The 22,389-nt window shown below is 43.4% G+C and overlaps 1 protein-coding gene across 15 annotated transcripts in view; it reads left to right on the top strand.

Annotated features, from left to right (window-relative positions):
• Nucleotides 1-19,199, top strand: part of TTC13 (tetratricopeptide repeat domain 13) — a 79,021-nt gene extending 59,822 nt beyond the window's left edge. For 5 of the 15 annotated variants that reach the window (XM_057308374.1, XM_057308372.1, XM_057308367.1 and 2 more), the window contains 8 exons: nt 1,287-1,370; nt 2,193-2,277; nt 9,748-9,854; nt 12,121-12,256; nt 13,584-13,663; nt 15,838-15,916; nt 16,066-16,145; nt 17,576-18,378. In XM_057308374.1, the coding sequence (XP_057164357.1) occupies nt 1,287-1,370; nt 2,193-2,277; nt 9,748-9,854; nt 12,121-12,256; nt 13,584-13,663; nt 15,838-15,916; nt 16,066-16,145; nt 17,576-17,690 (766 nt within the window). In that variant the 3' untranslated portion in view covers nt 17,691-18,378. Of the gene's footprint in view, nt 1-1,286; nt 1,371-2,192; nt 2,278-9,744; nt 9,855-12,120; nt 12,257-13,583; nt 13,664-15,837; nt 15,917-16,065; nt 16,146-17,575; nt 18,379-18,916 lie in introns of those variants that run through there. The other 10 variants (XM_057308373.1, XM_057308370.1, XM_057308361.1 and 7 more) reach the window with 5 other exon arrangements.
• Nucleotides 19,200-22,389: the final 3,190 nt, after the last annotated feature.

The raw sequence follows: 22,389 nt of genomic DNA, 5'->3' as shown, positions 1-22,389 counted from the left end.
GATGCCAGGGGGACACAGAAGAGGGGTGTCCAGTCCAGCCTTTAGGTGATGCTTGAGCTGTTTGGGAAGATGGGAAGCAGAGAGGTGGATGAGGCATGGACGACAAGTGAGTCAGGCGTGGTCAGGAAAGGATGACTCATTCATTAGGACTGGTGATTAGTTTACAATTCAGGGAGAATCATCAGGAATTGAGGCTTGAAAGAGATCAAAATATGAAACTTTTTTCCAAAATAGAAATAACTTTATATGCCACTTAAGGCTTTTTTGCCCCCTTAAAGATGACGGAGAGCTGTTCCGAGATTGTAAGCAGAGAAGTGACAGAGCAGATTTGCACTTTCAGATGGTCACTTGGGCTGTAGGTGGCAGGATAGGTGAGAGAGGGTGGTGACCCGGGAGGGAAGGGAAGAGGTTGGAAAGTTGTATAATAATTCAGGTGAACAAGTACCAGGTCCGGATAGCTTTGTGGAAGTGAGTGGGAGGGGACGAGATGGATATTGAGAGTGTAGATTCAGGAGCACTGGTGGTGGGTTGGAAATCGGGGAGAGCGTGGGCAGCCATGGGAGGCAGTCCCCTCTCTGGCTCAGGTGCATGGTCCTTCCAGTAGGCCAGGTGACAATAGGACAAAAAGTAGGTGGCCGTGTTTGGGGCTGGGGCTGGGGGAAGTGCAGGGTACAGGAGTGACTTCCTGTTCACAATTATGAACTTGATGTTTGAGATGTCTATAGGGAACCCAGGGAGCGATGCCCGGGGAGCAGTTGGGTGTGTACGTGTTAAGACACATGTATGCCAGTGGGATGTGTACAGCGTGTTGGCTGTACATGAAGTTCTGGGAGGGAGTTTTAAAATTAGGAGGTGGGGATAGAAATGTGAGTAAAATAATATTTAGAGCAGGCAGAGGAGATGAAGGCTCCCTGAGCTAGACTGCAAGAAGGAGTGGGAGCAGATAATACGACAGGGAGAACCAAGAGAGAGGAGGAAAAGTAGAGGGCTTTGTAAAAGGAAATTGGCATATAAGTACCTGAGGATTTTTCTTCTCGTTTTGGCATCTCCAGGGCTGAGTTTGGTGTCTTTCCTACCAGAAAAAGCTGCACGAGCTGATGAGCAATCTTGCTAAGACAGTTGTTTGCTTCTTCCATTCATTGGTTACAAACAAGCAAAGTTTCCAAAATTTTTTGCTGCATTATTCCCTTGGCTCTCTGACTGTTCTTTTGAATTAACTTGGAAATCAGATGTTGTTTCAGACGTACTCTTTTGTAAAAAGATTCTTATTTTTTTTTTTCTTATAGGGGTCAGGTGATTAACATGAGATATCTGGAATATTTTGAGAAGATTCTTCATTTTATTAAAGATAGAATTCTTGTTTATCACGGGTAACCCTTCACTTTTCTTTTTCATAGTAATTACTAGCTTTGATATATTTTACATTAGTTTTATTTGTGAAACTTGAAAACTAAGCCTATTGACAGACTAAACAAAGTATATCGAATGTTTACACAGTGTTTGGAATCAAAAACTCTGTCAGTAATGACTTATCAACCTTCTTTTAACAGCTTCACAAAATCCACAGATTTTTTTTAATCTTACAATATTGTGACTTTTCTCATCTCTTTTCTCTAAAGAGCAGGATGTTTCTTTGAATTTCTTTATTAGGGATTTCAGCCGTCATATTCATTCTCCCTCACCTGAAAGGCCATATGGTGTAGATATAATAGTGAACAAAACACTGGGGAAAAAAGAATTCTGAGTGGAAAGTTATCACCAAGTAAATGTAGAATTGGTATAAAAATCTAGCAGGATACTTCTATTTGAGCGACTTTCAAAAGGAAAAAAAAATCACTTCTAATTTCAGAGATGGCATAGGAGAATCAAGGTTTCATGGCCAAATCAAGATCCATACATGTGTATACAAACACTGGCTGTCAATCCGTTCTGCTTTTCCCTGTTTCAGTTTCTAGATGGGCTGCTGTTTTCTTGATTGTCATCTGCAGCCCCAAATTCATGGGATTAAATCATCCCATTATTTAGAAACTTTTGTCCTGGCCCACCATTTTGAATATTGAGCTACTCACAATTGAGGATGATTTATTTAAATTAAAGGTAATAGTAATTAATGTAGGCAATTATTGCATTTCTGTATTAATTTTAGTTGCCATCTCCCTCTCTCTCTGTCCCTTGCTCTTTCTTTCTTTAAGAGCTAATAATCCTAAAGGACTGTTGGAAGTTAGAGAAGCTCTGGAAAAGGTACACAAAGTAGAAGACCTTCTTCCAATTATGAAGGTAAGTTTATCATCAAAATCCTGGGAGGTGTTTTTAGAAAACAAAACAAAACAGACTAGGGCACTTTTTAAAAAGAATTTGTAACTTTAAATTCATGTTTATTAATATTATGCTATAAGTATTTTAAAATTTATAAAGCATTCTACCTGAAAACACTAATGTAAACACACTCTGAATAAGAACCAAAATAAACACAGGCATCAGTCTCAAACATAAAAGCCAATCTGTGAGGAAGCAGTTGATACAGGAAACAGAAGGAAACTTAAAAATCTCTACAGTTGAATTCTGCTTCTGGCCACCATGGAGTACCTGGTACTTGACTGCCTTTCCACACCATAGCAATTCTAAAACTGGACAAACTACAAGGCAGCTGTTTTCAGGTGTTGGCAATTATAAGACTGTGATTTTTCGAGAAGAGGGAAACACCCGAGGGGAGCCCATGTTCACCCCAGCTTTCTACCTGGGGTTATTTACTAAACCACTGTGTATGTGGAGCCTAAATAGAGTATGGTGGTCTTACTGAGCTAAGGAGGCAGAGATTGGAGCTGGGATCTGCTGAATTTACAGGGCAGAGTCCAGAAGAGGAGGGAGCTGCTCAAGGTGAGGAGTACCTGGAGGTCAGCATGGGCGTTCCTTGTCATCCTTGGCTGAGAGCTCGACTGTGTGCATGCAGTGAGACTCTGAGAGGCTCTGCAGAGAGTGGCTGCTGTGGGGGTGAGAGCTGAACAGAGGTATTGGTGGTTTGACGCCACTGAGCGACATTGGAGTTGTGGCCTTGCCAGGATGGAGGGATCCTGTGAGCGCCTTGGGCATCTCGTTGCAACCCCAGGAAGGACTCACTGTAGGTGTGAGACCACCTAGGGAAAAGTACACATCCTGGGACAAAGGACAATTTCTAAATAGTGCACCCTAACAGAGAAAAAAAACAATCCTAAAAGGATTAAATGGATCTGCTAGTGATTTGACTGTCTGCCAAAATAACACTCAATACCCTTTAAAGGAAGGAAACCCAATCTAGACTCTAGATTATTAGATAAATGAAGAACTGGAAAACGTGACCCATAACCAAGAAAAACAAAACCATTTAACAGGAACAGACCCCCAGATGATCCAGAAGTTGGAATTAGCTCTTTTAAAGTCTTTGCTTCATAAATGTGTTCAAGGACTTAAAGGAAAACATGAACATAATGATGAAACATCTCAGCAGGGAAATGGAAACTATAAAACGACCAAAAGAAAATTGGAGAACGCGAAAGTCCGTGGTCTCAGATTCATATGGGTAGTCAGTTCACAAGACACATTGTCTGTAATCCAGCACTCGGTTCACTTATTAGCAGGATGCCGGACAGAGAACGAGGCTTTGTGGCATCCTCAGTCTCATTGTGAGGCCTAACAAGGACCCAGATGTGGGTCCTGCCCCCTTTTTCTACATGGCGAATGAAGGCAAAGTCGGTGCCCAGCCTCACAGAGAAGCCACTACTTGGGTTTTGCATATGGCCAAGGTTTGTGTGCCAGTTCCTTGTCCAGAGGCTGTCTTCCAGATCAGGAGGTTTTACAAGGATCTGCCATCACTTCTCACAGGAGGCAAGTGATGGAACACTATTCAGTAACAAAACGGAGAAAAGGGACTGCTATGCACATAGCAACCAGGGTGAACCTCAGAAAAAACATGATGTTGAGCAAAGGAAGCCACATGCAAAAGAGTATGATTCCATTTCTAATAAGTTTGACTGATCTATGGGGATAGATACCAGAGTAATGGTAGCTTATGAGAAGTGAGATTTACCTTAATGGGGTAGGAGGAAACTTTTCAGAATGATGGCAATACGCTATATCTTGATGGAATAGTGGGTACGTGAGTACTTGGGTGTATACATTTGTCAGAATGCAGCAAATTATACATGTGTAGTTCATTGTATGTAAATTTTACCTCAATAGAAAGTACATAAATTAATTTCCTGAGAGATTTGAACCAGTATCATATGATAGATAGATAGATAGATAGATAGACAGACAGACAGTAGAAAAAAATAGAATTCTCATAAATTAAAAAATAATCTCAGATAGTTAGGCTAGTACATTAAAGACAGCTGAATATCAAATATATATAAGCTGGAAGATCAAACCAATAAGTTCTCCCAGAATGTAGTATGTAAAAGACAAAGAAATATAAACTATGAGAGATGATGAACAGAAGATGAAGAATGGACCTATCTGTTAGAAATTCTGAAAGGAAAGAAGAAAGATAAAGAAGCAGAGCACTTAGTAAACAAAACAATAGAAGGAAAGCTTGTAGAGAGATGAAAAGATCAGTCGAGGCCCCCTGGGTGTTCAACATGATGTTCAACATTGACACCTAGACACATTCTGATAAAATTTGGGGACTTCAGGGTGAAAGAGAGTTCCTCAAAACAATTAGACGTAGAGTTACCATGTGATCCAGCAACTCCACCTCCAGGTGTATGCTCGAAGGAATTGGAAGCAGCAACTTGAACAGATACGTGTACACCCATGTTCATGGCAGCATTGTTCACAGGCGCCAAGGGATGGGAGCAGCTCAAGTGTCCCTTGAGCGATGACTGGCTAAATCATATGTCTTCTAGCCATACGATGGAATATTATTCAGCCTTTGAGAAGGAAGGAAATTGTGACCCAGGCTCCAACATGGATGAAGCTTAGGACATTATGCTACAAAAAACAAGGCAGTCACAAAAGGACAAATAGCCTGTGATTCCACTCCTATGAGGTGTCAAGAGGAGTCAAATTCATAGAGACAGCAGGTAGAATGGTGGCTGCCAGCGGTTGGGGGAGGGAGAGTGGGGAGTCAGTGTTTAATGAGGACAGAGTTTGTATTTGGGAAGTTCTGTGGATGGACAGTGGTGATGGTTGCGAAGAGTGTGAATGTACTTAACGCCATCAAACTATACGTTCACAAATGGTTAAAGTGGCAAATTTATATGATGTATATTTTAACACACACAACAAATAAAAAGAATGTCTTCAAGCTTCCAGAATAAAAACCAAATACTAAGGAAGGAGAATTCTATGGATGCCTGACTTCCCTCCAGCAATAGTGGATTCTAGAAGACAACTAAGGGAAATGTATTTGAACCCACTGTACCAGTGTTCAGGTGTGAGGGTCAAATAAAAACTGTTTCAAACATAGTCATTTAGGAACCTCATCAAGCCTAGATTTTCAGATTGTCAGAATGATTGAAGGACATATGTACTCTCACAAAATAACCCCAAGAAAGAAGAAAACATGAAATATAAGAAATCATGGTGAATAAGGCACTGAAATGAATTGTTAATGCCTGATGTTAAACAATATACACGTCTGAAATTAAAGTACTAGCTAATGTCAACATTAGAGGTTGAAGAAAGTAGAGAAAGGAAGTAAAACTGTTACTAAGGTATTTGTTTTTTCAGTGAGAGAATATAATCACTGACTGACCCAAAAAGAGAAGGGGAAAAAAGTAGGGTCGGTAAGAAATGGATGTACTGGCAGTCAGAAGTCAGCGTGGCATTAGAATTGATCCCTCAGTGAAAGATGGAGGATTTCAGATTGGTGTTTTAAAGTCCAGCTATGTGCTGTTTATGGGAGACACGCATAATAAGAGAACGTTTAAAAAGGGGAAGGAAGAAAGGTGTACCAGGCAAATGGTAATGGAAGGAAATGTTAACATGTTAACATCAAAAGCAGTGTAATTCAAGATGAAGGAGACCTCAGGGGACAGAAATTTTATTGTTTAAAAGTATAAATCATTAAGAAATTATAATTTTATGAACCTCTTCTCTGCCCGGGAATATAACTACTCAAAAATTTGCCAACAGCAGGTGGATTTTATTTTTTCCAATTAATGGCTTGAACTTTAATGTAAAAGTTGAATCAGTGTTCTTGTAGCTATGGTAGAAAGATTTGATTACGTCAAATAAAATTTAAGAAATGGGTAGGACCAGAGCTTGTCTATTTCTAAGGAATAACCAGGGACCATCACGTTGTGAACAAAGCAGTGAGCTAGTGCTCTGTGCCTCACTGGGCTTGGGGGAACCTCTTCCACGGTCTAGATCCCAGGCTCCTGTCTGCTGGGAGCAATGACTCTGGCCAGACCTCACCTCAGGGGCTTATTGCGAGTGTCTGATGAATGAATGCAGTGGTTCTCAACCTTCTCAAAGCCACCTTGGTATTAACTCAGTAACCGTGTTTGATACCTCCTTTCCTATACTCAAATTCACAGAAAATATATCACACCTACTCAAAAAGTTCTTTAGAACGTCACCATCTTGCCATAAAGGAGGTATGCCAGGGAAACCGTCTGTGATAGATAGGCATGTGTGTAGTTCAGGATGTCAGCATTCAGGCTTATCTTCATGAGAAGCCGTAATGAAGGAGCTGGTTGTTCACACCTGCGCAGAAAGTGGTGTTGAACCCGACAGCTGCAAATGCACCCCCGTGTCTGGGCATTACTTGCTGACTTATGAATCATGAGCTACAGTGTTGGTGGCGACAGGGTTTTTTGAAATGGTAACCTTCCATATTAACGCCTAACCCTCTTCCCTCAACTGGACGCTATTTGCATTCATGGAAAATTCAGTGTGTATTTAAACTGTGTAGTTCAAGTCCCACATTGCGTGTGGAGATTACTTAAATAAATTAATAACTTTAAAAAAAAAACCAAACCATGTAAAATATTTAGTGTCTAAGTGTGAAATGGAGTCTGATTTGAGGCCCAGGTGATTATTAGATTATAAACAGGTTCCATGGACATGGAACCCCAGTGGGGCACTGGCAGTCAGTCATCCATCATGTGTGACTGTCCCCTGCACTGTGGGACATCTAGTGTTCTTGGCCCCACCTGCTAAGTTCCAGTGGTAGCCCTCCCCGCCACTCCCCACCCCATGTCCCTGTGGCCGCCAAACTAACTCTCCCATAAATTCCCCAGATGCCCCCCAGAGGGCAGAACCGCTCCACAGAGGGTCCTTGGGAGGGACCTACGGAAAGAAAACTGACGTGTCTCAGTTTTTAATGTTCTTCTTTCTTGTTGGTATTTTAGGCATTACATTTACCTGTTGGGTAGAAGGCCACATCAACTGAGGGGGATTTTTTTTGGTTAAAGATTGTATTTATTTATTTGATAGAGAGCAGGAGAAACGGCAGAAGGAGAGGGAGAAGCAGGCTCCCTGCTGAGCAGGGAGTCTGACATGGGGCTTGATCTCAGGACCCTGGCATCATGACCTGAGCTGAAGGCGGTTGCTTAACTGACTGAGCCACCTAGGCGCCCCTCAACTGAGGGGGATTTTAACGTCTTATGTATGTCTTAGTTTAAAAAGAAAAGCCTAGTGGGTACAGGGTCCCTGCGTGTCCAGCTACAGTGTGGAAGTGACCGTTCCCTGGCAGCGCTGGACGCCTAGCTTGCACCCGGGACTGTGGGCATCTTCATATTTTTTCAGGCACATGTAGAAGTATAAAAATACCTTTGGTTTTAAAGTGTTTGGTGCAATGTGATGCCACAGTAGCTTCCACTGAAATATTCTTCCGGTGAAAAACCGCGTTAAAATACAGCTGACCCTTGAACAACATGGGTTTGAGCTGTGTGGGTCCTTATATGTGGATTCTTTTCAATAATACAGCACAGTCCTGTAAATGTATCTTCTTTGTGATTTCTTAATAACCTTTTCTTTTCTCTAGCTTACTGTATTGTAAGAATACAGTATAGAATACATACAAGATGTGGTCCATATATACATTGGAGTATTACTCAGCCATCAGGAAGGATGATTACCCAACATTTGCATCAACATGGACGGGACTGGAGGAGATTATGCTAAGTGAAATAAGTCAAGCAGAGAAAGACAATTATCATATGGCTTCACTCATATGTGGAACATAAGGAATAGCGGGGAGGACATTAGGAAAAGGAAGGGGAAAATGAAGGGGGCGGAAATCGGAGGGGGAGACGAACCATGAGAGACTATGGACTCCACGAAACAAACTGAGGGTTTCAGAGGGGAGGGGGTAGCCCGGTGATGGATTTAAGGAGGGCACGTATTGCAATGAGCACTGGGTATTATATGCAAACAATCATAGAACATACATCAAAAACTAATGAAGTACTGTATGGTGACTAACATAAAATTAAAAAAAAGAATACATACAACATACAAAATATATATTCATCAACCTTTTATGTTATCAGTAAGGCTTCTAGTCGGCAGTAGACTATTAGCAGTTAAGTTTTGGGGGAGTCAAAAGTTATACCCAGGTTTTTGACTGCAAGTGGGGGGTCAGCTATCCCTCATATTGTTCAAGGTCAACCGTATACCTCAGCTCCTCTTGAGGAAGCTTATTGGCAAATAATGTGGCTGGAGGTCATGAAGGCCTGGGTCCACGTTCCCACGCTGCCACTCCCTGCTCAGTAACTTGGGCAGGACCTGCCCTCCCAGCTGGTCTCCTCTGTAAGATGGAGACCACGCCCTGTCTTACTGGTTCATTGTGAGCATCAGATGAGAATTGGCGTTTAGGATTAACACGTGGCTTCCTCTAGAAGCCCCTTCTCCCTGGGAGATATTCCTGTTCCAGGTCCCAGTGCTGGCTCTGATCACTGGTGCCTCATGTCTGTTCATCCCCGGTTCTTCTCTGCACCGTTTGTGACCACCTGCTGGGTCTTACTGGTTTTAGACAACCTTTCCCCTAGTAGTGGCTGACATGAAGCACAGCCTCCTCTTATTTTATCCTTGGTTCTCTTATTCAAGTCTTATCAGCCCTTCAAAAAAAGGTGGCAACACTAAATAACAGTCTGGGAAGGATTTCTTCTGGTGTAATGACAGAATCTGAAATATTTTGTTTTGTCTGAAATATTTTAAACAAAAAGCTGGCATCTGAAACTACCTTCAGACTTGTCACCCCAAAGGCCATTCTTGGCTCTGTCATTCCTTTAATATACTTTTCTGTGCTCTGCAGAGTTGGGGAGGGAGAGAGAGAGAGAGAGAGTGAGTGTGTGTGTGTGTGTATGAAATTCTCCAGGTTACAAATAGCAATTCTGAGTACTTTTCAGAACAAATCAGACTGCCTTGAAGGAGCACGAGCAGGAGCACAAGGTGTTTTGAGTTACGGGATTCGGGGTACAGCCGTTCTGCTGAGAATCCAAGCTGCTGCCAATTAAGATGAACATGAGAAAAACCCAAAGGGCGCTCTTAGAAGGGAGCCGCACCCCTGATGTCTAAGGGAACCTGTGGCAGAGGCTCTCTGCTGGCCTCTGGTGTGGGCCCTGGGGGGTACTGCATGGGCCTGGGGACGGGCAGAGGCGTCCCTGGTCACGGTAGAGGTGTGCACGGTCGTGGCCTCTTGCATAAGGAACTCTGTGACCCTTCTTAGAAACGTGGAAGGCGGGGTCAGTGCTACAGAAGAGCGCTTGGGGGTTTACAGTGAATTACACACGAGTAATGTGAGTTTTTTTTCCCTGAAAGCAGTTTAATACTAAAACAAAGGATGGGTTCACGGTGAACACAAAAGTTCCCAGCCTCAAAGATCAAGGGAAGGAATATGATGGATTCACGATCACAATTACAGGAGACAAGTATGTATGCTTCCTAAGTGTGAGTGTCAAGGCGGGCTCTGTCTGATAATGCCGCAGAAGTTTAGACGTACCGGCTTTTGCTTTATCCTGAAATGAAAATTGTCAAGGTCCAGTGTGTAGCTATAACCAGTTATTTTGTTGACATGACTTTTTAGAATATTATGCCAGCAGATACATTTTCTGACTGCTGGATCTAATAGCTTTTTAGATATTAAGTATAATATCTCATATGGAAAGCATTCTTCTGGGTTCTTAAAATTCCTTGTGGGCAACACTTTTAGTAATAAAATGAAAAAAGATGAGAGATTGGCAGATTGAAGGCCATCGTAAGAGTTTTAAATACAGGTTTTAATATATGATGAGAGCAGTGCAGTCTTATTATGGAAAATTTAGAATACACAGATAAGCAAAGATAAAAAATAAAATCAATGAGTTGTTTTCTTTAAAAACAGAGATTATACTCCACACGGTTAGAGCCTGCCTCTTTCATATCTTACCATTACTTGATCATGAACATTTTTTCATGTATTTGTGAGCATTTGTAATGCTTGCATAGTATTCCATTTTATGGACGTTGTAGAGTTTCTCCTAATATTTTGTTATCGACCACGTAGAGTATTTCTCATTTTTCACAGTGACTGTTTTTATTAACCAGACTTATTTACCTTTGAAGCCCAAGCTTCATCTAGGAGCCTCCATACCCCTTGAATTTTGGGTGGATAACCTTGCCCCTCCCCCATGTGCTGCCCTCCCCCACAGCACGCATTCCTCAGTTGCTCGCCTGCAAGGCGCCATGATTTCTGCATCGGGACTTCCGGCTTGGTTTCTGCCAGCTCCGCAGTAGGGCTATGACTTGCCTTCTCTCAACCCCTCCGCCTCTTGGGCTCCAGCTTTCTCATATGCTTTACTCTCAAACCACAGGGGCGTCTCTGTCATATTCTCTGTCAAAACCCACACAGACCTCCATGAGGAAGCACCTGCTTAGCAACTTCCAGATTTTGTGAACTTTCCATATCCTTGAGGTCTCAATCTACCCCAGACCATTTATTAAAGTATTTTTCCCAACAAATATCACAGTCCCTCCCCAGAAGGAATTCCAGGGTTTGCTATTAATGTAAAAATGACTCCCTTGCCTTCCCACCCACTTGTGAGATAGAGATGTCCTCAGATGAAATCTCCAGGCAGAAAGGGACTGACCGTGTGAGAGAGTATGGAAAGTTCCTTCCCCCTGAAACGTGGTTTCTTTCCTCCATTGTGTCACCGTATTCGTTACCTCTTGCTCTGGGCTCTAACCCCTCGAGTAGACTCTGGTGTCTCTGTACCTGGTGTCCTGGTGGCTTACAGTGCTTTGTCAGTGTCCCCAAGGCCCCATTCCACTGGGTGTTAAACCACTCCCCACTCCATACCCTCCACTGCCCGTAGATACCAGGACCAGCTCCCCTGCCAGGCACTCCAGGCCTTTCATAATGTGGCCTCCCAAAACATTTCCTTCTTGCCTAAACTTTTCCTGCCAGGGCTTGGCCTGCTAACTCAGCTGGACTGCTCGTTCCCTGAGATCACCTCCCACCTCCTGCTTCTGAGCCTCTCACTCCTGATTTTCACATTCAGGCCCCTTCCCCCGTGAAGCATTTCCTGTTGTCTTCCATGTCTTCCAGATGAGACCTGATCTCCTGCTTTTGAACCCTGACTCGCTATCTGATCGCCCTGCACATGGTCTTCTAATTCATGGCCTCGGTTCGCCCTCCTTTCTCATAAATGCAGCAGCTGCGCCATGTTCCTCTTTCTAGGATCTAAGAACTATTTATTTATATAATACATGCCTGTTGCATCAGATTTATCTCCTCCATAGAGCCTGTCATGGAGCTAAGCGTGCAGCAGGAGTTTAAAAAAAAAACACAGTAGAGTCCGTGAACTTCTGCACACAGTTCTGGCTCCCGATCTTCAATCATAATAGGGAGGCTGTCTGAGAAAGTCTTTATGATGCATTCATTCTTGCCTATGTGTAGTTGTGTCCTTCTGTAGTAGCTTAAGCTCCTATAATATGTACGTATGGTTAGACGGAACAAAATACCGTGTTTTATGGAAAATGTGCCTATGTACGGAACATGCCTCCCTGTGTGTGTAGTTAGGTGGGACAGGTGGGACACGTTCTCAGATATGTCCTGTGCCACATCAGCATACCAGTTCCTTCCTTCTTTTCACTCCCCGTGTTTGGCTCTTTGAATTGTATAATACATGCCTCTGACACACATTGTTGTATTTTTAGGGTTGGCAACATACTGTTTTCTGTGGAAACGCAAACCACAGAAGAAAGAACACAATTCTATCATGCTGAGATAGACGCACTTTATAAAGACCTCACAGCAAAAGGAAAAGTACTGATTCTTTCATCAGAATTTGGGGTAGGTTTTTGTGTTTTTCCATTTTATCCGTGCTTCCTAGGATTCTCCTGCAACCTTTTCAAAGCCTCTACCTGCTCACGGGTATTATGCAACTTATGCTTGAGATCGGCTTTCACTGATGACCTATAAGGACTTCTTTTAAAAATTCTTATAGAAACAATTCCTTTATTTATTTATTTATTTAAGATTTTATTTATATGAGAGAGAGAGAGAGAGCGCGCACGCACAGAGGGAGAGTATAAGAAGCAGACTCCCCGCTGAGCAGAGAGCCTGACACAGGGCTCGATCCCAGGACCCTGAGATCATGGCCTGAGCCGAAGGCAGATGCTTTACCAACTGAGCCACCCACGTGGTGCCCCCAATTCCCATATTTAATAAGAATAGTAATTGAGGAAGGGACATGATCCATGTACACAGTTACTGTGTTATATGGTAAGTCTGGGCTCTGTCCATAGTTGGTCCATAGTGACAGTGGCCTGTGGGGCTCTCGGTGGGCCTTTCCTGGTCTGTGGCTCTTCCCTCCGTGTCCCACCCTGACTTGAGGGAGCTCCTCGGAGGCAGGATCTGGCCTGTCACCTTCGTAGCAGCAGCTGCTGCTGTGCTGGGAGTATCACAGGCACTCATCAGCTTCTGGAGTGGATGCCGTGGCCCCTAGGAAGTTGCTTCATTTCTCTTGCATCTAATCAGTTCATACCTATAATTAAGCATTCCAGGTTTTTACATAATTAAGTGTATTTATCACCTAAATCTCAGTGCAGAGGGTGTGCTCATCAGAATCTTGGGAAACCATATTCAGTTTTAATAATTACTTTGTTTTATTTTAATCTTAATATATATGTTGACATTGCAAGTAATGTTAAAGGAGGCTCAGATTTTTATGTTTATCAGAAAAGGTTTCAGGTGTTTTTTTAAAAAGATTTATTTATTTATTTGAGAGAGAGAGGGAGGGGAAGGAGGAGCAGAGGGAGAGGGAGAGGGAGAATCCTCAGCAGACTTCCCAGTGAGCGCGGAGCCCGACTCGGGGCTCGATCCCACGACCCTGAGATCAAGACCTGAGCTGAAACCAAGAGTTGGTTGCTTAACTGACTAATCCACCCAGGTGCCCTGAAAAGGTTTCAGTCTTAGAAACAGCTCGGAAAATACTGCTCTAAACCGAACTGTCTATATACCCTTTCGTTAGGAAAAAATGGTAGTGCAGAGTATAAAATATTCAAGAATGTGAAAGTAGGTTTCCGTAGTAAATGATTCTTATGTCTTGTCACCTTGTAAAAAACTAGTTTATAATCTAGAATTTAAATTCATGAGCATGTGTCTTTTTTTTTTCTAGGAGGCTGATGCTGTTTGCAACTTAATCTTATCCTTAGTTTATTACTTTTATAATTTAATGCCACTCTCTCGAGGATCCAGGTGAGTGATAGCCTATAATTTGAAAGTTTTTACATTGAAGCACATGTTCTTTTTTGCTTGCATTACTTGCTGTGGCTGTGGGTACAAAAGTACCCCAAGCAATCGCAAGAAATCCCCTTTGGTTTTTTTCAAAATCCACCCAGAAACTATGTCCTTGACCTACCACACCATCAAAAGAATTATGAAAGATTGTTCTAAGATAGTGTGCTTACGTTTTACAGGCTGGGGATCCATTCACTCGACAACACAAATGTCTTGAATGCCTACTATGTGCATGCAATGCACTCACTGTATTTTAACTTCTGATATTTGCCCAGGCTGTTACCCTGCCCTCTTCTCCCCTTTCCCCCAGTTTTTGTCCATCACTCTACCTCCAGTCCTAATGGTTTATACTTTGGAGTCACCAGCCACTCTGTACTACTTGTACGATTGTGAATCAATTCTTGCTGCTTACGAATCCATCAGGAGCTTTTTAGGTGTCATTAAAACCAGGCTTTCTGTCTGTTCTCTGTTAGCCGGCACGATGTACAGTAGATCACGGAATTTGAATTTAAGATGTTTGAGCTAAAACAATTTACTTGAATGTTCTTGTCTTTAACACTTAAAAAGTAAAACTCTCCTAAATGTGGCAGTAGATGTTGTGATATTACAAAGGCATGGAAACAAGCTAGGAGCATAAATACTGTAGTATCAGCATGACTGGTACTAGCGGGCACGGAATGTGTGATGTGCTTATGCTCTCCGCGCGCCCCCTTCAGTCAAGCACATATGCGGGCGCCGTGGGGATACCCAGCATTTTCCCCTTTGTCCTCGCAGCAGCTGTGTTGACTCCTGGTGACACAGGAAGGAGGTGACACGGGAAGGAAGTGCAGCTCTCGTCACCTGCACTCTTTCCCTCGGAGCTGTATCTGTTCAGTCCCTGATCCTGTTGGTTCTGTCCTCTATTGTGCTCAGAGCTACCGCCGTAGTTCAGACCCTCGTCACCCCGTGCCTTTCTGACTCCTCTCCCTGCTTCCAGGTTTTTCTCCTTCCCCTCTCTGCCTCAGTTCTTTTTTTTTTTTTTTTAATTCCCGTATAGTTAACATACAATGTTACACTGGCTTCGGGCGTACAGTGTAGAGACTCAGCATCTCTGCCCCAGTTCTTTATACCTGGTGGCTCAGGTACCAGCTCGGGGGCACCGGGCACAGTGCCTGTCTGTGTCCTGTCCTGGTCTCTCTTGGCTTCATCACCGCTCTCCTTTATCTGCTCTTTTACTACCCTGTGGACCTTCTCGAAGGTCCTCCCGTTGCCCCTCCAGTGCACCTCCCTGCCTTTCCTCACACCTTCGTGTCCACACAGGCTCTCCTTCTGTGCCAGCCATTTCCCTTCCTTCACCTCTGCCCCCCATGCCCTGCCTGGGCCCTGAAGATGCGTCAGGCATGCCCTTGGCCTCCGTGGGGTCTTCCCCATGGGCTCACCACCCCCTCCAGCCCCGGGCTTGACTCATTGCACCTGCAGGCTTTCTCCACAACGTGCATGCTGTCTGCCCTCGTGGTCAGCCTGCTTGCTCTCAGAGGCGAGAGCCTCGTTCTGGTTATCTTCACTCAGAGTGCCTTGCACGGGGCACACGTGGCCCGTGTGTAATAGATATGTCAGAAGCAGGAGTGAGTCTGTTATATGCCAGGAAAGGAATTTATAGAACACATCAGCTTTCAAACCAGTCTGTTGGCACCTTCTGAGAATATGTTCTGCTTTTCTTCTTTGGGGGCTAAAGTTTTTAATGCTTAAACAATAAGATTAATATGTTTGCATTACAAAGTGTATCGTATACATGCATTTTAAAAGCCAGGCCTTGTGAAGTTGCTAGAAATAGAAGCAGACACATCTTCTAATTCATTATTTCATAAGAATAGAAAAACCAGGTGGGAAGAAAACTCCTAATTAAAAGAAACACCTTTTTTCCTCAGAATAAGAATATTCTGGGTCACATTTACCCTTAAAATAGTGAATCTAAATATTTTTGTTAGTAAATTAGTAAATATTTTTAAGACGTGAAAATATTTTTTAGTTTAATTTCTAAAGAATTCTTAAATAAAATTTCATCTTTTGCGATAGAAAGTCCATAGTGAGCTTTTCATGTGATCCCTGTTTGGAAACCAGGACTGACTGGTAATTGTTCTTTATTTACGTAGTGTAATAGCTTACTCCGTGATCGTGGGAGCATTGATGGCAAGTGGAAAGGAAGTAGCAGGAAAAATCCCCAAAGGGAAGGTATGTTGAAGCTGGAAGGGCAGATGGTTGGCTGTGTGTTTAAATCCCAGCCCTCGGATTTTTGTGTTAAGATCCAGAAGTTCAACAGATCTCAAAGTGAGCCTCTCTCTTCCATATTAATTACATTCCTAAATTTCTTTCTTTTTCAGTTAGTTGACTTTGAAGCTATGACAGCCCCTGGTTCAGAGGCCTTTAGCAAAATAGCCAAAAGCTGGATGAACCTAAAAAGGTAACTACTTGGTGGCGGTCAGCAGAGGGCTGTTAGCTGTATAGGAGGAGCGGACCTCCTGCTCCCTTTGGAGCTAGCTGTGTGATACTGGGAGTACGCTCCCTTTCCTGAATTCTTACTCTGCAAGGGATGTAATCCCTTTTCTGAAGCCAAGATGTTCTGTCGTGTAGGACCCCTGAACGTGTGAGTCTACAGATAAAAATAAGTAATGAATAAAAAGCAAAGTGATACATGTCCTCTTTGTGTAATCAGGCATTCATCTCTCTTGGCTAATTTACCCTTTATCCCAAACTCTTAGGTTCAGTATTCAGGAAGGAACTTGAAAACTGTGAGCTGTGCCCATTTCAGATGTGCCCTGAGTGGGAGCACACTTTTACTGCACAGTAGATTTTTGAGAAGGTGGCACTTCACAGTAACGTAGGCGAGGAGTGCATGTGAGTCTGTAAACACTAACCAGACATCATCCCCTGTGGCTGCCATCACGAGTCCAGCACACCCTGATCTTTCCTGGCTCTTGTTTCCAGGAAATTTGGGATGAAATTAAACCCATAGATGCGTTAATAGTTAAGAAAGAACAAGCACATGTCACTGACCTTCTTTATTCTTGCTCCTTCTCCATGTTTTCTCCATCATACCCCCTCCAATTTTGCCTTTCCCATCTGTTGGACACAGCAGCCGCTCTAAAAATTGCTGGGTAATTTGCGCTCTGTTTAAAACAGAGAAATTCATGTCTGTAGTGCAGTCTTGTTCAAGGTGTAAGTACGTTACTAGCTTTGTAACAATCGCTTCTAACAGTCGCTCGTTGCTCCAGTGTATTCCCGTTTCAGGATTACTGGCTCACACATGCTTTAGTATAATATGACCGTGGGGTCAAACATCTTGCTTCTGTCTCTTCTGTAGTTTTACAATGTGAACCTTCCAACAATATTTTAAGGAATGAATAAAAACCTGCCTCCCGTTGTGCAGGTGCCATTTCACACCGCCCTCCGGCATGCGTGATCTTGTCCTGGGCTCAGGGTCCCCCTGCGAGTTAAGAAGACTGTGGCTGGTCCTGCTGATACGGGCAGTGGGGCCGGAGAAAGGGCTGTAGCCAATAAGGAGCTGGGCCGGCCGGGACCCTGTGTCTCTGATTCAAGTCTAGCAGTTCCCCAGCGGGACATGTGTGAACAGTCACGCATACAACAGAGCTTAATTTTCCTTTCCGAAGATTCTGGCTGAACTGGCCAGCAGCCCATTATGGGGGCCCCTGGATATCAGGTCCCCAGCCATAGAAGCATCCGTTCTGGTCACAGCTCCTCCCTGCTTTTGTAAAATTGTCTGACAGCATACATATGGGGTCATTGGAAAGAGACTATTAAAATAGGAATAATGCCTTTTTTTGTGAAATTGTGTTAATTTTCATATTCCTTTTTTGTGTTTTTCTTTTCCAGTATTTCACCTTCTTATAAGACTCTCCCATCCGTGTCAGAGACGTTCCCGACATTAAGATCAATGATCGAGGTGCTAAACACTGACTCCTCTCCACGTTGTCTTAAGAAACTCTAGTTATGCTGTGGTATTTATACGAGTAAAGGGCCGGACCTCTTGCTTCTTAAGTTATTTTTTAAAACATGGAATTATAAAGAAACTAGGTCCTTTATTACTTTTGATACCAATTTTTGATAGGAATTGAATACTTGAAATCATTTTCTTTACTTTTCGAACCATAACAGAAATCATGAAAGAGGGTTTTTTTTGGGGAAAAAAAGCTCTATGTTGGGGCAGGAAAGTGTGTGTAGAGGCCAGCGGCCTTGTTGGTTTCCACTTACAAAGTCCTAAAACTCCTTCCTCACAGCAAAAAAGTTGACTTCAAAAACCAAAAATTAATCATTAAAAGGAGCAAAACCAACAACAAAACGGGAGTGTTTTCGTTCCTTGAAAGATTTGGAGATTTTTCAAGGCCTTTTTATGCATATTGTGATAGGGCATCGTGTTTCTCCCTCACATAATCTTCACAAGCGGGTTCTCCCTTGTGTTTGAACGATGGAAGATTCATGGGCCGTCCCGTGCGCTGTCCCCGTGCGCCGCCAAGCTCACTGCCGCGCTCACCGCTGCGAACGTTTGTTTTGAATGATGCAGACAGTATTTGCCAGTGACCCAAACACTGAATTATTGAACCATGTTTTTTTTTTCTCTGTGTTGGAAAAAATAAACGAGGGGTGATTTCTATAAATCACCAGTTTTTGACACTGGATTATGTATGCTTTTATTTTGTGAGCTAGTTTTGCTTTCAGGTGTAAGAACTTCCAGAACATGATGGATTTTTTTTTCCCCCAAGAGAGGGTAAATGACAGTGAGTAAAATGGGTTCATTAAATTATTGCCATTTCCAAATCATTTTCATTTTTCTTCGGTGTTTGTTAAAGAGTTGAACTGTTCACTGCTTTCTGCTATTTAGTTTTGGTCTTGAAATCTCACGGCAGAGTAGCAGGCCAGTGTCTCGGGGCGTCGGGGCTCGTGGGGAGTTTAGCACCACTGGACAGGAGCAGTTGTCTGCTAAAACACGGCTGTTTGATAGAGACGACCTGCCCTTCGGACACATGCCCGAGTACTGACACGCTTCAGGACAGCCACCGAGTGTTCCTGTTTTTGTCTCCTCTGAGGGAGGGCAATAATGATCCCAGTTATCAGGCACACCCCATTTTATGAGCAGGTTTCACACCCACAGGTCGGTTTTTCTCCTGAGACCAGCATTGTGCTCCCGGAAGACAAGCATCTGTTTTCATTTTGCAGGTGAGGGAGCTGAGACTCTGGGAGGGGGTTGACGCTCCTGAGACCCCGAACTGTTGACGCCCCGGTGCTGATTCCAGCCAGTCCTCTCCGAGCCCAGGGCCTGCCCTGCCCCACTGTGGTCTCCGGGACCAAAGATTCAGTTCGCAGGCTCTTCTCAAGACTCAGAGAACACAGCACGGCATGGTGCAGAGTCTGCACGTATCTGTTGCGTTTCTTGGTGCTCTCAGCTTTGTGCTGTTTTGACCAAACTGACCTAGCTGATGACTTAACCATAAAAGGGCTGCATCCAGACATGCTGTGCAGGATTGCAAAGCAAGATGGCAACTGCCATCTTTTTTCTTTCTTTTTTTTTTTTTTTTAAGATTTATGTATGTATTTTAGAGAGTGCGCAGGTGCGTGAGTGGGGGGAGGGGCAGAGAAGAGAATCTTCAAGCAGGCTCCCTGCTGAGTGCAGAGGTCCATGCCCTGAGCTGAGTTCTCTCTCTCAACGACCCATGAGATCATGACCTGAGCCGAAACCAAGTCGGACACTTAACCCACTGAGCCAGCCAGGTACCCCTGACTTTTCTAAAATCTGACAATATATCTAAACCCCAGAGTTAGAACATATTTTTCTTGAAACGTTTCCTAAAACCAACTCCATATTCCTACGTTTCAATTTTTATTTAGAAAGCCCAGTTTCTCCTCATTCAGGTAAGGTGATTATCACATCAGAAGTACTGACATGCTAAATTCTGTGACTTCAAGATGTTTTGGGAGAACATTCCATCTTCTGCCCCGAGTCCTAAGATACTCAGGCCAAGTTGACTGTGGTCTGAACAAAATACTACAGGTAGTTCTGTTCGGTGGCCAAGATGGTGCTAACCGCTGGTGCTCCCGTTCCCATCTTTAAGGGCTCTTGTCACAAGAGATTTGAAATGCATTTTTATGTCGTAATATTTAAAGCTCTCTCATCACCTCTTCTATTACATTGAAAAATTGCACCTAAAAATCAATCACAGTCCCGTCATACAAGTTATTCTCTGTTTAAGGCTTTTTTAAAAACCATAAATTTCTTTCTTAAAAATTAGAATTCAGTTTGCTTTTATCCTTAAAATTTCGTATCAGAACTTTTTGGTCTTTCTGAGGACAAGACCACCATGTTTCTTTTGTCTGTGTTTGGTTTTTACCTCATTAGCTACTCTTACCCTTTTGATTTTATGGCGTAAAATTAAGGCCCTCCTGATAGGTGGGTGACATCCTCAGCCTCTTGCCCCTGCAGCTCTGTGATGAAGAACTGGAAACATTAGAGGTTCATCTCTGCCCCGGTCAGATGCGAGTGTGAGAGGCTGTGTTCCCAGCGTCACGCAGGTGGGTCCAATTGGGTGCATGCATGCTGGTTCTCTCATACTACAGCTATTTCCAATACCGGGCCTTCAGATAACTCACTTGCCTCCTACTCGTCAGTCGTAGAATCTCTTTATCCACTAGAGAATTTGAAACCTGTGTTAGAGGGGACCGTGGATTAGTCTGGAAATGTCACCCAGAACCCAGCTCTTTTCCTCGCGGCCCAACACCGTCCATTAGCAAGGCAGCTCTTCTGTCCCTCCTACAAAACTCCGCCCCCCTCTTCCTTGGCTGCATTGCTACCTCCCCAGATTGTACTCTTGCGGGACCTCTTCGGTAGTCTCTGGCTTATCTTCCCACTGCTGCGCTTAAATCCCTCCCAGCCTCTCACTGCCCTAAAATGAAACCTAGTCTGCCCGAATAGCCCACCTGATGTGGCCTCTCTCTGTTCTTCCAGCCTCACCTCTTACTACTCCCCTCATCCATATGCTCTAACCACACGCTTCTCCTTTTTTAAAAATTTATTTCTTTAAGTAATCTCTACACCCAATGTGGGGCTTGAACTCACAACCCTGAGATCAAGAGTCACTTGCTCCTCCGGCTGAGCCAGCCATGCACCCTGTTTGTACCACTGATCCACCGAGGCTTTTTCTTCCTGCTGTCCAATAAAACTTTCTGCGATGGTGGGAATGTTCTGTGTTTGCCTTGTCCAATATGGTAGTCACCATCCACATCTGGCCGCTGAGCACTTGAAAGAGAGCCAGTGTGACTGAGGAATTGATATTGTAATTCAGTTTTAATTAATTTACATTTAGATAGGCACATGTAGCTAGTGGCTATTCTAAGGCACAGCACAGCTTAGAGAGACCCTGGTTAGACTTTAGGATTAAAGTTTTTTCCACAGAAATATTCCCAAATGATGTTCTCTGTTGGCAGTTAATATGAACTTGATGTTTACAGACTTGTCTGTATAGCTGAGCTCTATTTGTAAAATTGCTCGGAAGAATTTAATATGCAAACTTTCCAAAGACTTAAATTTAAAAAGATCTTCTAGATAAAACTTGTTAGTAAAGGAGGAATTGTATGTGAAACTTTTCTGATATACTTACCTTCCAGTAATTTGTAAATAAGGAAAGATTTATGGGGATCAGACCAGAGATTAAAAAGCCAGTGTGTCCCAGACCAGATTTGGCTGAATTTGTGAATATAACTTAAGATGTCCATGATGGAGCTGCTAATTCCTTGCCTGGAAGTCTGTTCCTTCCCCACCTTTCCCTATTTCATAAATGGCACCCTTCTACCCAATGGCTCCAGCCAGAAACCCAGATGGCCTCCTTGGATCTACACTGGCTCTTCCCTAGTTTCCAGATCACCACCGGGTTCATCATCATGTCCAGTACAATTTACCTCTCCAAATACTCCAGATAGGTTCATGTCTAGCCATCATTCCAGTCATTCCCCAGCCCATGCTACTTAAATTTATATTAACTAAAATTAAATAAAAGTAGGGGTGCCTGGCTGGCTCAGTCAGTAGAGCATGTGACTCTTGATCTCAGGATCATGAGTTCTAGCCTCACGTTGGGTGTAGAGATTACTTTTTTAAAAAATTAAAAGTAAATGCTTTTTCTCAACAAGTCTACCCCCATTTCAAGTGCTCAGTAGCCACATGTGGCTGGTGGCTACCATATTGGAAAGGGAAGATGCAGAACATTGCCATCATCACAGAAAGTTCTATTGGATGGTACTGTTACCCTGAAGAGAATAACAGCCCCTCCACACTTGTGTCCCTGTGTAATGGGAGCCCCTGTGGTTTTAAGCAAGAGCCCAGGCATATACCACCTATTCCCCTTCCTCCTTGCAGCCACTGGTCTGTCAACACTCCTGACTCCTGGCGCCTACCAGGCACCATGCTGAGCATAAGACTCAGCTGAACTGCCCAAACGCTGTGGAGCTTCCCCTGTTGGCCATTGCTTCTCTGTTCTTGGGTGCCAACCTGGGCTTTGCCTTCTCTATGAGGCTTGCTGCCATCTTTTCTAGGGAGATTAAAACCAGATGCTTCCCTCTCCAGGGGGCGAGGCCATTTTGGAACTAACAAATTTTGAATATTAAGGTACTCAAGGTAGCACTTTTCATAGCGTTGAACATTA

Source organism: Ursus arctos, unplaced genomic scaffold, assembly GCF_023065955.2.
Source record: "Ursus arctos isolate Adak ecotype North America unplaced genomic scaffold, UrsArc2.0 scaffold_7, whole genome shotgun sequence".
NCBI lineage: Eukaryota > Metazoa > Chordata > Mammalia > Carnivora > Ursidae > Ursus > Ursus arctos.
The sequence above is the reverse complement of the archived record's forward strand: the minus strand, read 5'-3'. Positions and strand labels throughout refer to the sequence as shown.